General features: G+C 49.0%; 1 protein-coding gene across 1 annotated transcript in view; it reads right to left on the minus strand.

Moving 5' to 3' along the window:
• Positions 1-14,009, minus strand: part of MUC19 (mucin 19, oligomeric) — a 229,750-nt gene that overhangs the window by 44,511 nt on the left and 171,230 nt on the right. The window contains exon 24 of the mRNA XM_086929817.1: positions 7,252-7,390. Within this exon, the coding sequence (XP_086785943.1) occupies positions 7,252-7,390 (139 nt within the window). The remainder of the gene's footprint in view (positions 1-7,251; positions 7,391-14,009) is intronic.

The raw sequence follows: 14,009 nt of genomic DNA on the forward strand, positions 1-14,009 counted from the left end.
GATTCCTAGTGCGGGGTTTGGGAATAGGGTGGGTAGGACAGGGCAAAGTGGGATTAGGGGGCAAACCAGGGATAGCTATATGGGGTGGGGTAGGGACCTCTGTGCGCGGGTTACTATCAATCACCCCCTGGCGTTCAAGGCCTCTTAGGCCAAGAGTGGCCAAGGCGATGATACTTTTCTCCATTTCGAGGAGATTGTTCTCTATACGGGAAAGCCTTAAATCCAGGGGAGATAAAAGATTTTTTAGGGACTCCCAGACCACTCCTATAAATTCCCGCTCCCTCCCGTCCTGGTTTGTCCAGCCCGTATCTGATCTTTCAGGTTGTGAGGTGCCTCCAGAATCTACAGTGCCTTGCCCCACAATGTTTTCACCCCCAGAAGCCAGTGGGGGGAGGAGAGGCATGGCCGGACTGGTAGCGGCTATTGTATTTTCACTGATGGGCAAATTAGCACCCTGCATTGGCAATTTCTTCCGAGGGGAAGTTGGGCTGGGGGAACGTTTTCTCTTATTGGGATTCCCCGGGATGTTATCGAGACCGCCATATGAGGTAGAGGCCAGGGATATATCAAGTGATTGTTGGGAAGAAGTAAGGGAAGCAAGAGGACTGTCCTCAACAGTAAGCGGGCCGTCGGGCAAAGCAGGTAGACCTAAAGATGGGAGTGGGAGGGAGGCAGTGGGCAGAGCAGGCATATCGTGGACATCACCCACCACTATAACACCCTCCCGCTTACCGATGTGATTAGGGGAAATAGCTGTAGCTATATGACCAAGAGAGGATTTCTTACGTGAGGCAAAATCGAGTGACAACTTCCTGGCCGCTTCCAGGTCAAGGGACACTCTGGTTTGCAGTTTGTCAATTTCATGGTCTATAGCCTTGGTTGTCCGCGTGATAAAATCGTCCATGGGCCCGTTAGGTGCCAGCCCCCCTTGGCCGCCCTATTGCGTGTGACGCGGGTACACATATGGACTAATATGGACTAACTGAGTCTAACAGCCCGGGCAGGAAAAAGGGCAAACACAAAGTGCGAGGCGAAAGTGCAAGATAGGGGGCCCAGACCAGACCGCTCAGACCTCGAACGGCCTCAAACGGCCCGCTCTTTGCCCGGTCTTCGCCCCGCGCTTGGACCCGCGCGCGTCCGCGTCGCGGAAGCCTCAGAGTAGGATATATAGGCCGTTTGTAGGCGGTGGGCGGGCCACGGGGAGAGCGGACCGGAAGGTCTTGCAGGTCACGCAGGGACTCCTGGACAATGGAGTCCCTGCACACGCTCGCAGCCCCGCTGCGCCTCGCTCCCACAACCAGCCTCAAGCTGTCACGAAGGTCTCCAAAGCAGCCCCCAGCCAACAGGGCGAGTAGTTGCCACAGGTCCAGCAGGCAACAAGAAATCCGAGTGTAGCGCCAGCAACAGCGCTACGGCAGCAAAAGCGTCCCAAGGAGCAGTGCAGGAAGAGGAGGTAAAGTACCCTCCTGTGGGCGGTGGGCGGGCCACGGGGAGAGCGGACCGGAAGGTCTTGCAGGTCACGCAGGGACTCCTGGACAATGGAGTCCCTGCACACGCTCGCAGCCCCGCTGCGCCTCGCTCCCACAACCAGCCTCAAGCTGTCACGAAGGTCTCCAAAGCAGCCCCCAGCCAACAGGGCGAAGCGGCACCCGCGGAGCGGGTGCGGCGAGTAGTTGCCACAGGTCCAGCAGGCAACAAGAAATCCGAGTGTAGCGCCAGCAACAGCGCTACGGCAGCAAAAGCGTCCCAAGGAGCAGTGCAGGAAGAGGAGGTAAAGTACCCTCCTGTGGGCGGTGGGCGGGCCACGGGGAGAGCGGACCGGAAGGTCTTGCAGGTCACGCAGGGACTCCTGGACAATGGAGTCCCTGCACACGCTCGCAGCCCCGCTGCGCCTCGCTCCCACAACCAGCCTCAAGCTGTCACGAAGGTCTCCAAAGCAGCCCCCAGCCAACAGGGCGAAGCGGCACCCGCGGAGCGGGTGCGGCGAGTAGTTGCCACAGGTCCAGCAGGCAACAAGAAATCCGAGAGTAGCGCCAGCAACAGCGCTACGGCAGCATTCAAATACACGCCCCTCTTACCGTCACTTTAAAGGCCTCCCACACAGTTCCCATGTCATTCACAGAGCCAACATTTCTGACGAAAAAATGTTTAAATGACTACCTCAACTCTTCACATAGCACCAGGTCCGTTAAAGTACCAGGTGGCAGACGCCACGAAAAAGGTGCAGGTGCATATGTTGGAAGCCACACCTCCATAAACACAGGAGCATAATCGGACAGCGTCCGAGGTAAATGGCACACTTTCACCACCCACCCGCTAACATCCCTTGTCACCAACCAATAGTCCAAACGCGACCAGGTGTCATGCGCCGATGTGTAACAAGTTCCTTCTATCACACCCGGATGCCCCAGTCGCCACACATCCACCAATCCAAGTCCAATCATACCATCTCGCACCGCTTCGGCCGCTTTCTTAGCTGTGCAGGGCCGATCATCCTTCCTATCCAGCGCATTATCTAATGTCACATTCATATCCCCACCACATACAATTGCTGAGGGCGGCAGAGCATATACTTTGTTCCATAAGGTGATATAAAACCCAGGATCATCAATATTCGGACCATACACATTGACCATTGTGACTAGTGTACCACACAGTTTTCCATGCAAAATAATATATCGAACTTCTTTGTCAACATCTTCATGCAGCGAAACAAACAGTAATTTTTCTTAATTAATATCATGACTCCATGAGCATAGGAGGAATAATTTGATGCTAGCCTAGTACCCGCCCACTGTCTGGCCACTGTGTCTGCCGCTCGCCCCTTAAGGTGTGTCTCCTGAAGGAAGACCACTTGAACTCCGTGCCTGTTCAAATATGCCAATACCTGCCTCGTCTTTTGTGGTCGATTCAGTCCCCGCACGTTCCATGTGACCCAATTAAGCCTGCCCCCTTATCCATAGGACCTTCCATTTGTGAGATCTTTAAGTATAGCTAATGAGCTCACCTCCCAGTACCAGTTACCGAGCACCGAATAGCAAACCAGACAAGTATCTGTAGGAATCTTCTTAGAGTCTAAGCCGTATACCAGCCAGCCTGCCCCATTCCCACCTTCAAACCCTCCCGTTCCCCTACCTATGATATTTGTGTAACTGGACCAGACCTGAAATCCCTGAAATTCCCCTTCCCACCCCCCACCCACTTCAGCTCCCCAAACCTGCCAAATCCATCTCCAACCCCCCAAACTCAAAACTCCCAACCCTGCTCCAAACATATTGTGGGGTTCTCCCATATGTGGGCCTAGAGGCGTTCAACTCCCGTTAATGAAAAAACGGTAGGTTTGCTGTGTGCTCTCCTCTACAGACTCTTGCTTTCTGATTCCACTGCACCCTCCACATAGCATGGGAAAAGGCAAGGGAGTGGGGGGTGTTGATTAGGACATTGGAAAGTTGACAGCATGAGGCCTATTCCTACTCCATTGTCTCCAAAGGGCATATGTTCCAAGCTAAATACATTTTCTATTAGGGAGATGGGCCAGTAATTGAAAACTGCAGGATTAGCTGTCAGTTTTGTTTATGATGAGGGCTCACTAGAGTCTGTTTTCAAATTGAAGGCACTGTGACAAAAAGGAACGATCTATCGCAGTTAGTACCAACGTACTGGGAGGATAGTGCTTTTTTAATGATTATTATCTGTTTTTAAGTTATCGAACGCTACACCCCCTCCCTGAGAAAACCTTGGACTGCTTGCCCCTGAGAATCAAGAGCTTGCCGACCAGCGATGGGTCAAAATTAAGGGTACCACCTATAGTACTAGTGATAAACACCTCTGAACTACCCGATGTAGGCTTAGTTACCCCTGATTGCCCCAGGCCTCACAAAAAAGGCCCCACATGTTCACTATCAGCTATTGAACTGGCCTGATGCCAGATTTTAGGCCCTGCAACTTCTAGCTTCAGTAAAAGTGTTGTTTGTCCAGAAATTTTAAGCCTGCGGTTTCAAAGCAGAACTCTTGCGACAATGCCTGGCTGAGAGACAGTTCCAGCTGCAGCAGAAGGCCTTTTTTTGCAGTTTTGCAGGATTAACTTTTTTCTTTGGGTCAAAGAAACATCAGAAATACACCCACCAACAACCCAACCAGACACGTGGAGTGAGCTCAGTCAGGATACACAACCACAAAACTAACATATTGTAAACCTCTAGATTCAAAGAAGGTAAGTAACTCCAACTGCTCACCTTAGGAACACTAGGAACGTGTAATACCCAGGGCCCATTACCCCGTATAAAGAATTAAGGGCTTAGACATCATACCGGTCCATTCTCAAATGTGTAAGGGAATCCCAGTCATGTCTGATAATTCACACAGAACACCTTTCGACTTGCCTCTAAGACTGCCTTAGCTGCTTTGATCTGTGTGAAAGCACTGTGAATATTTTCAAATGTCACTTTCAGCTTCACCAGGAGCCCATGCAAAACATCTGTACCCAGGGCAATCAGCTCTGTTTTAATGCCAGTTAGTTTGTCTCTGCGTAGCATCTTTTTCTTCCATTAGTAGTCAGTTTCCCTTTTGAAGGTTCACTCATAGTTTTCTCATGCTCCTGTGGGTTGCCCAACTTTGTTAAAACAGTACAATTCATTTATTTACTCCATTATTGTGCCTGGTAAAGAGTCTGAACGTTTTCTCTGTATCAACTATAGATTGGGATCCCAGAGAGAAGAATGCTGTATCCAAACCCCTCAGTATCAGATTGAGAAGGGGTTACTCACTCTCTGCCCTGAAGGGGAATCCTAGGAGACAATGGTTGGCAACCCAGAGAGTGTCCTTCATGTAGTCTACTTGAGACTCAAGGTGGATCGGGCAGTGCTGATTTGACTTTGGATTAAAACTCATGTTCTCGAATGGAGATGTTCATGTCCACCTTTGCGCGTTCCAGCTCCTTCATCGTCATTCCCTGCAACCCTGATTCTGTGAAAGTGAGTTGATTGTCAAGTAAAATCATGGTGGTTTTGATGGACCTTTGTTTCAATAGCGGAAACAGCTTGTTGTAGTTCATGTAAAGATGGTAGAATAAAGTCAACTAGTCAGGCATCCTCAGCATCTCCCACATTACTTTGTTCCCCGGAGGTCTGTCAACCTCCTCAAGCACCTGGGGTTGAAGAAAATCACAAGCCACATATCTGTGTTTACGTTTATCATCCTTCAGAGGCATAACCTTTAGCTGCCCTCTTCAAGTTCAAAGCTACTCCAACAGTACCCTGTGCTGAGCTACATAGAGCTATGCATTTCAATTCCGGGTACCACTGCAGTCATATGTGAGCACGCTCAACTGATGTATGCATAGGATCTCTGTTGCCCCTATTACTTTTCCTGCCACCCAATCTCATTGCAATAGTCTCAACCAGGGAGCTGGCCTTTACCGTGTGTTCCAGTTTAAAAACCCCTTCTCATTATTGCAGTTAGGATCACTTGTGTAGTTCTTAGTGGCATCCAGAAGCACTGAAAACCCTCTCCACTCAGACAATGAACCCCAAGCTAGACATCTCTCTTTGGCTAGCCTTAGAAACCACCCAGCATCATCATAGGTCTGCTGAACGAAGGGGAATAGGGTGTCTCCTTATCTTTACGATATCGGAAATTCCCTGGGTCCGCCACCTCAGATCATCAAGAGAAAAAGGTACACCCTTGCTCCTTCTGGCAACAACACCCCTCACCCTGGCACATCCATACAGGACTCCAATGATGGGTCCACACCACAGCCTTGGAAGAATATCTTAGTTCCTGAGGGAGACTGTCTCGTCCCCATTTTTTAAACTTTTGAAAAACTCTTGCAAGTTCTCCACAGAGCACCACTGACAAACTTGAAAACAATGGTGAAATTGAGATTTTTCAGACTTCACAACTGCCCTTAGAGCTCATCCTAGCGTCATCTGGGTGGCATGAATATGTTCCCAAAAAGAATTATAACATTTACACCCTAAAAATCTAACTAACAGGGAACTCAGGGGCCAATGTTAGTTAAAGGAAAACAGTTTGAGATTCCGAAGGAGACTTTGGGACTTTGGGTTTCGCTACAGTGAGTAATTACTTTGACTAGCTAATCATGCAAGGATACCAGATTATTTATTGATCTAATCCAGTGGATATAACTCTAGCTTTTCACTAGTTCTTTATGAAGTTTTAATGCAAGACTGGACACATCAGTGGATTTGATCCGGAAAGGCCTAATACCAAAAGAAAACTCCAGCTAAAGGGGGCCCCCTTGACTTCAAATCTTAAGGTCTTTAGAACTCTGAGAGTCAAACCAAAAATAGCAACGTTTTTTCAAACAGCAAATAACTCAATAAAATAAAAATACCCTAAGGTCCAGGATGGCCATTCAAAGGAACTCATAGCACACCCCAGGTAGACTGAAAATGTATGATTTCACAATCACAGTCGGACAAGGTCACCTTGAAGTTGAGCTACCATTTTGTGAAAGTATACCATTTTGCGGGCAGTATTAAGGCTTCCCACATTCTCTTAGCCAGACCATCTATGTGAAGTACACACTGCACACCACACACCATACACCATATACTATGAGGAAATGGAAGGATCATAGCTATGTGGGACTGCGTATGCTATTTGGTGGAGTAGTAGATGGCTTCTCCACAGGGTTATAGGTATTAAGTATTGTATTTGTGTCCCTATAATCCACAGGTACCAACTGTGAATCATCCACAGATGTGTATGAGGTAGAAGGAGACACACTTTCCTATTGGTTGGAGGGTTATTTGGGTACACCCCAAAACTAGCCCAGCCTTGGCTTGTTCATCCTATATCCTTATGTAACCATGGAGACTCTCCTGTGGACTTACCCCGCTAGGGGATGAAGATAGGGCAAGGCAGAAAATATCAAACCTAGGCAAACGGCCACAGCTTCCCAAGCTATGGCAGTTTTTTAGACCCTATAACTGAAAATAATTTCCATTGTCTTAATAACGTAAGAACAATTATCAGCATATACGAACAGGGATAAGTCAGGAAAAAAAGCAAAGGTAAATGCAATGCAGAATGAAAAAAAACAATGGTCATAAAAATGAGCATTAATTGTGATTACATTAAAAAAACTAGAAAAGGTGACAACGTGTCAAACAAAAATTCACTAACAACAATACAGTGGGCAAAGTCACCAAAATTTGAAAAACTGAAACTTGATTAAATATATATATATATATATATAAAAGTATGAGAGTTGTAAAATATACATACTTGAGTAAAAACATATTGGCATAGGCCATCGAAGCTGTCTGACTTGCCATCATACGTTTTGAAATGCCCATCTCCATACATATGGCAAATACTCTCACATTCTTCTTCCGAGCATTTCCAACTTCCATCAACGCAGGTGCTAAACGTTAAAAATTTGTGAGAGTACCAAATTACACATAGAAACAGATTTGTGCTAAGGAAGAAGGTAACATGTTAGAGCTGTAGTGGATTAATGGAGGCCTAATTGGTGAGACACCATAGATGTAAACAATTGGAAGCTAGCATTTGTCTAACATTAGAAGGTAGCTCCCTTGTCTTGGGGGCCAAGCTCTGCTTAGTTTTGTAACACCAAGAGCCATAATGGGCACTTACTGGGAACAATTGCGCGGATGCCAGAAAGCATGTGGTTGAGTTCTTTCATTATGGGGACAACAAGCTTTATTTCACTTATTCTAAATATGAAGTGAGCGCTGTATTACAGCAGGAACGGTTTATATTATTTTATGCTCAACACTAAAACGTTTAAAAATCAACAAACAGATGATTTTCAAGGATTAAGACATTGGATTTCTGACAATAGCATTGCATTGGCAATGCCAACGTGACATTTCGTTTAACAACAGGGTTAAAATACACAATCTGTTAATAAGTACCTCTACAAACTCAAAAGAGACAGGTATTGACATAAACAGTATGTATGCATCAATTGTATAGGGAATACATCTGAACCCATTGCATGAGATTGTCTGTAATATGTTATGTTATGTTATGTTATGTTATGTTATGTTATGTTATGTTATGTTATGTTATGTCATGTTATGTTCTGCTACTTGCCTTGTAAAGAGACATTATTACCACAGATGTGACTTCGTAGCACCAGAAGGCAAGCTAGTTTCATATGGACATAAAGTAGATCTGACTACAGATGGAAAGTCCTCTATTTATATGAGAGAGACACATTTTGGTTCTTGTCAAACTATTCTTTGATCTGCTAATCCCTTCACTTCTACAAGTCAAGTATTCCAATTCCAATTCCAAAAATTCTTTATTTCGGCCGCAATGGGCCATAAAAGATACAGTAAAATACAGTACATAAATACACAGTAAAATGGAATGCATATGTTACAGAAGTATTTACATATAAAAGGCTAGAGGATCTGCATGGGGTAAGGAACACAATGGCACCAATTCAGGGGGACATTTTCTTCCTTATTAACCAAGCTGCCATTAGGAATTTTGACACCGCAAAGACAATGTGACCCAGGGTATTGGTTTTCATAACCCTGTATGCTTGTAGGTATTCACGAAAACCCAGGTTCCGACACAGCGGAGCAATCCAACGCTTCCTGGGATTCCGGTATGCGTGGCAAACAAACATTATGTGCAAGTCATCTTCGTTCTTGGTTTTACAACAAGGACAGAGTTTGTCACCCCCGGTACGCCATTTGTGAGTAAATACTTTAGTAGGGAGTGTGCCAAACCTCCATTGCAGGAACAATTTCCTCGCCAAAAGAGGAAAGATAAAATCCATAAAAGGTTCAAAAAGGTAAGAATTTTTGGACTCCATAAAACGACTCGTAAGGGTGCCGGTGCTGTGAGCATTATCCATGTCGGCCAGATTTTTGTTTTTGTACAGCTGGGCAAGAGTTTTGCGTGTGATCCTTTGACAGCCCTGAACTGGATCATCCCAGAGGTCTGGCAAATTCAAACTGGACAATTCTGATTTAATGAAAGCCAGCCAGGGGATTTTGTTACTGCCATTCATCCTCAGTACATGGATAAGGTCCTGCCTATAATGATGCAGTTCCTCAGTGGACCATATCCGATGCCAGAACTTCACGGGTTTGGATAAAAGATCTTCAGCGATGGAATGTAGGCCCAAATCCAATCTTAGGGGGAGCAGTGGCGTTCCCTGCGGGAGAGCAAGCAGGCGTCTCAAAAATGTATTTTCCACCGCTAACAATGCCTTCCCTGCTTTGAAACCCCACAGCTCGCTGCCATACGTGGCTGCTGCCTTCGCTTGAGTTCTATAGGTTTCGAGAGCCGGGCTTACAGGCTTAAAGGTGGATTTATTTGCCACCTTCAGGAGTGCGCCCGCTAGCTGGGATAGCTTCAACCTTGATCTCGCTATCTGGCAGTCCCAGGCCAGGTTTTCTTGTAGTGTTACCCCCAGATAGACAAAGGTCGAGACCCTCTCAAGGCTAACTTCACCCAGTTTTGGGTTGGGTCTGGTTCTGGCTGGGGGATTAAAGATCATAAACTTAGTCTTTTCTGTGTTGACCTCCAACCCGTGTTGCCGACAGAAAAGGCCAAAACCATTTACAATCCTCTGGATCCCCATGGGGGATTTGGAAAGCAGGAGGGTATCATCAGCAAACATAATTGCCGGAACCCTCCTGCCTGCCAAAACCGGGGCATCATTGTCCTCGACAGTGTCAAGATATTGAATGACACTGTTAATGAACAGGCAGAAAAGGGTTGGCGCCAGGACACAGCCCTGTCTGACTCCTCTAAGGACAGGGAATTTGCCCGAAAGCTTACCATCCCTCCCACACCTTACTTGGGCATAGTTGTTCTCGTGAAGCCTGATGATAGTACTAAGAAGGTGTGGGGGCACTCCTAGCTGATGCAAAACCTCCCAAAGTTTCCCTCTAGGGACTAGGTCAAAGGCTGACCTCAGATCCACGAAGACCATGTACAGTCTTCCACCCTCTATGGTGACAGTCTTCCAATATAGGAGAAGAAGGCGGAAGATCTGATCCATGGTCGACGTGTTCTTTCTGAAGCCAGCCTGAAGGGGGGTCATGATGTCATTTTCTTCCACCCAGTCCAAGAGGTGATTAAGGATGAGGCGCGCAAAGAGCTTCTGGGGGACATCTATTAGGCTAATGGGCCTGTAGTTGGCGGGGAGCAGAGTAGATCCCTTCTTATGGATCGGAACAATCTCTGCCCCCAGCCACGACCCGGGGATTGACATACCTCCTAGGATGGCATTAAAAAGAACAAGAAGGTATGGGCCCCAGATGTCCAAGTGGTGCCTAAACAAATCCCCAGGTAGCCTGTCTAGACCCGGCGCCTTCCCCGGTGGTAGTTGCTTCAGGGCTGCCTCCACTTCCCCCAGGGATAATTCCAATTCACGGTCCTGCATGCCAGGAGGCGCATCCGGAGCTGTAACAGGACAAGGATTGGTTTCTTTATAGAGTTCCCCAAAATGGGCCTCCCAGACCTCGGGGGCAATATTGGGTTCTACTGCGTTCTTAAGTTCCCCTGTGCCATTGTTAACAAGAGCCCAAAATTTACGGGAGTCCCTAGCTTTTAGGGCATCACAAAGATCATGCCAGTGGTTCCAGTCCCACTCGGTCCTGGCAGACGCCATCACTGTTTTATAGTGTTTCCTATGGGCACGCACCTCGGCCTTGTTTGACCCCTCTTTTATTGCAGCAATGAGCTCAGACTTTGCTGCCCTACAAGAGGAGGTATACCAGGTTGGAACACGGGTCTTTTTCTTTCTATTTGGCACCAGCGGGTGGAATACCTCAGCCAAATCTCTTACAAGACCCTGGTGGATGTCACCCAGTTTCTCATGATATTCCGGGGTTCTTGGTGCGTTTAGCAGTGCATCCACCTCCATAAACCTTGGGATTGCCAACCCGTATAATTTGCTAATGGCCTCTTCTGAGCTCACCAGTTTTCCCCACTTAACCCGTCGCCTGCTGGTTAAGAGGACCAAATCCCCCTCCTCTCCCCCTGAGTTTTCTACCACTTTTCCCACTGCATGGGGAGGCCACTGGATATTTAAGCACAGGGCGTTATGATCGCTATCCGACCTGTTTATTACCCTAAAATCGTGGACTTTAGGCCAGAGTGAGATATCCACCATGATATAATCTAGCCTCGACTCATGACCCCTCCTATTAAAGGTACACACTGAGGGAGTATCGGAGATGGTGCGCCCATTACAAGCCCTCAGTGCGTAGTTCAGGGTAAGGGACATAAGTTGTATTACAAGGGGGGACCAGGCTTTAGGATATGGGGAGGACGAAGGTGGGACTCCCCAATAATCGTCTTCAGCCGTGAGGGCACCCTCCGACATGCCCTCCAGGGGTTCAAAGTGGCAATTGAAGTCCCCTCCAAGCACCACCTTGAGGTCTCCCGGCAGCTGCCCCAGGAAGGAGGAGAGGTCGTTCAGGGTGGGGGATTCGTCAGGCGCGGCAACCGGACGAGAGTAGACATTCACAATGGCCCATGATGGTTTACCAGGCCATGTGAGCCGAACACACTGGATGTCCTGCGAGGACGTAAGTACCTGTTCCGCCTGACATCCAGTGTGACTCGCAATCCAGATCGCCAGCCCGCCCGACGGCCTCCCCCTCCCACCCCATTTGGCAGGAATCTCAAATACGTCAAACCCATTCCTGGTTACAGTATCCCGTGCCCAAGTTTCTTGAAGGAGGAGGATGTCGCTACTGGCCAGTAAATGGTCCCACTCCGGTGTGCCTTCCTTGTTTGCAATGCCCGCTACATTCCAAGAAACAATTCTCAGTCCCTGATCTGTGGATAGAGCGCCTTGACCATCAGTGGGGGATTGCATATAGTCGGTAGGTGGGTGAGTTCCTGGCACGATGGTAGGTGGGCCAGCCAACTCGACCCCCCCGGGTTGCAGGATGTGGCCAGTCCCGGCGTTGTGAGAAGTCCCCTGTAAGCCCAAACTATCACCGCTGTTAGGTGTTCGATCACTAGCGTTAACCTGCGGGGCGTATTCTATTGCGGGGGCTGCAGTCATTCCCACCCGACTTTGCTCTTTGCCTTTAGCATTGACCAGGGAGCCAGGTTCAGCTACAGGGGTTCTACTCTCTCCCACCCCCCTGAGAACCTCATCTACCATCTTTCCCGAGCCAGACGAGGTGTCACTGATTTGTAGTCAGTCGACCTGGTCTAGGCAGGAGAATCTGTTGTAATGTATGAAACTTGCCTGGGCATGCGAAGGGTGGTGCCTTGGTCTATAGCGTGAGCCATCCACAGCATAGCCCACCCTAGTCCACCCCTTCTCCCCCCTTGCCTCTGTGCTGCTTGCATTTGGGTAGAAGTACGAGAGGGGGACTAGTTCTATGTTGGACTTGTCAGGCCTAGCAAGCCAATTAGAAATATAGTTGGCTACGTGGGGGCTTTTGAAACTTATGATGATACAATCCCCAGCCTTGTTCTTTGGGGTGTAACCAATCCAAGGGATCCTCCTAGCCATCAGGACCTCGCCTTTCAGGTTAGGGGGCAGCGGTCTGTTGATGCTAAGCCAGCTTATCACCTTGTTGCGTAACGAGTCTTGGGGCTCCCTCATATCACCAGTTAGCTCGGGTACTCCCACCATGATTACCGTATAAGGGACCGCTTCTGGGGGCAGGTTGACCACCCTACGCCTATCGCATTGGGGAGCAGGACCATCAGTAGTGCCATTTGTAGGGATCACGGCTCCCCCAGTCTGTGGCGCTGGAAGTTGCTTTGATCTCCTTGGGGCCGGAACAGGGGGCCTGGGAGCCGAGGGCAACAAAGGGGGCGCCTGGGGAACAGGCGCCCCGACCGTGCCCAGCAGTACCACATTAGCCCCCTGTGACGGTGTGCCGGACCGCAGGCTATTCACCAGGGAGGCCCGAGGGACTGGAGTGGGGTTGGTCATATTTCTATCTGTCCCGGGGCTTTTCCTTAGGTGACTGCTTTCCAGGGCCTTCAATCTGGACTCTATGGCGTCCAGTTTAGCTGCAATGGGAGTTAACAAATTCCTCATAATGTCAGTGAGTGTGTTGACTAATGAGTCAGTGCTGGTAGAAGTAGAAGTTGCCCCACCAAAAATGAAAGGACCCGTGTGCAAGGGTGGGGAAGCAGGAGCTGGAGAGCCCGTGCGAATCGGCCTGGACCCTGATAGGTTGAGGTCCGGAGAGGCAGAAATGTCTGTGCTGTCAGTCTGATTTGGCTCTACTATGTCCACTTTGGCCCTCTTTGCCTTCTTTGCTTTCCTAACCCTTTTCCTTTTGGGGGGGTGCTGTACTATGCTACCTACATCATCTATGGGCAAGTCAGCCTGGCCTGGATCTTGTAGGACTGTTCCTCTGCTTTCCGGGATGGTAGTGTGATCAGAGATCCCAGATAGCCGGGAGGAGTTCCTGTCCCTCTGCCTCAAGGGAGTTCTTAACTGCTGAAGGACCGACTCAATCGTCTGATCAATGCTGTCCATTAGTGACATGTGGGTGGCATCCAGTGTGAGCGGTGTACTCGCCTCTGTAGAAAAGGTATCTCCCTGATCCAGAAACACACTTTCCGGGCCCATCTCAAGGTGGGCCTCAGGGATTGACGGGCATTTACTGGCTAGGTTACTCGTCTTTGGAAAAAATTTGTCCAGAGTGCTTGTACCTTGTTGGGCAGACTTGCTTCGTGAGGTTCTGGTCGCCATGATGGAATGTGTAGTGGGAGGTGAAGAAGACCCGAGGCGTCAGAGGGGTGGCCCGGTCCGGTCTCTGCCGGCCTCTAACGGCCTAGAACGGCCCGCTCTTTGCCCGGTCTTCGCCCCGGGCTATGTCCCGCGCGCGTCCCGCGGTCCGCGGTCAGGCCCAATCTCATATAGAAGGGTTCCCAAGGGGGCGTGGCACTGGGAGGGGGCGCGGCTCCCCCGGGAAGAGGACACAGCTGTAGGTGTTTCAAGCTGAACCTAGCAGTCCCGGGGCCGCGCCTCTCACCTCCTCTGCGGCCTCACGCCTCCCTCCTCTTGC

The sequence above is a fragment of the Lissotriton vulgaris genome, chromosome 1_1, assembly GCF_964263255.1.
Source record: "Lissotriton vulgaris chromosome 1_1, aLisVul1.2, whole genome shotgun sequence".
Lineage (NCBI taxonomy): Eukaryota > Metazoa > Chordata > Amphibia > Caudata > Salamandridae > Lissotriton > Lissotriton vulgaris.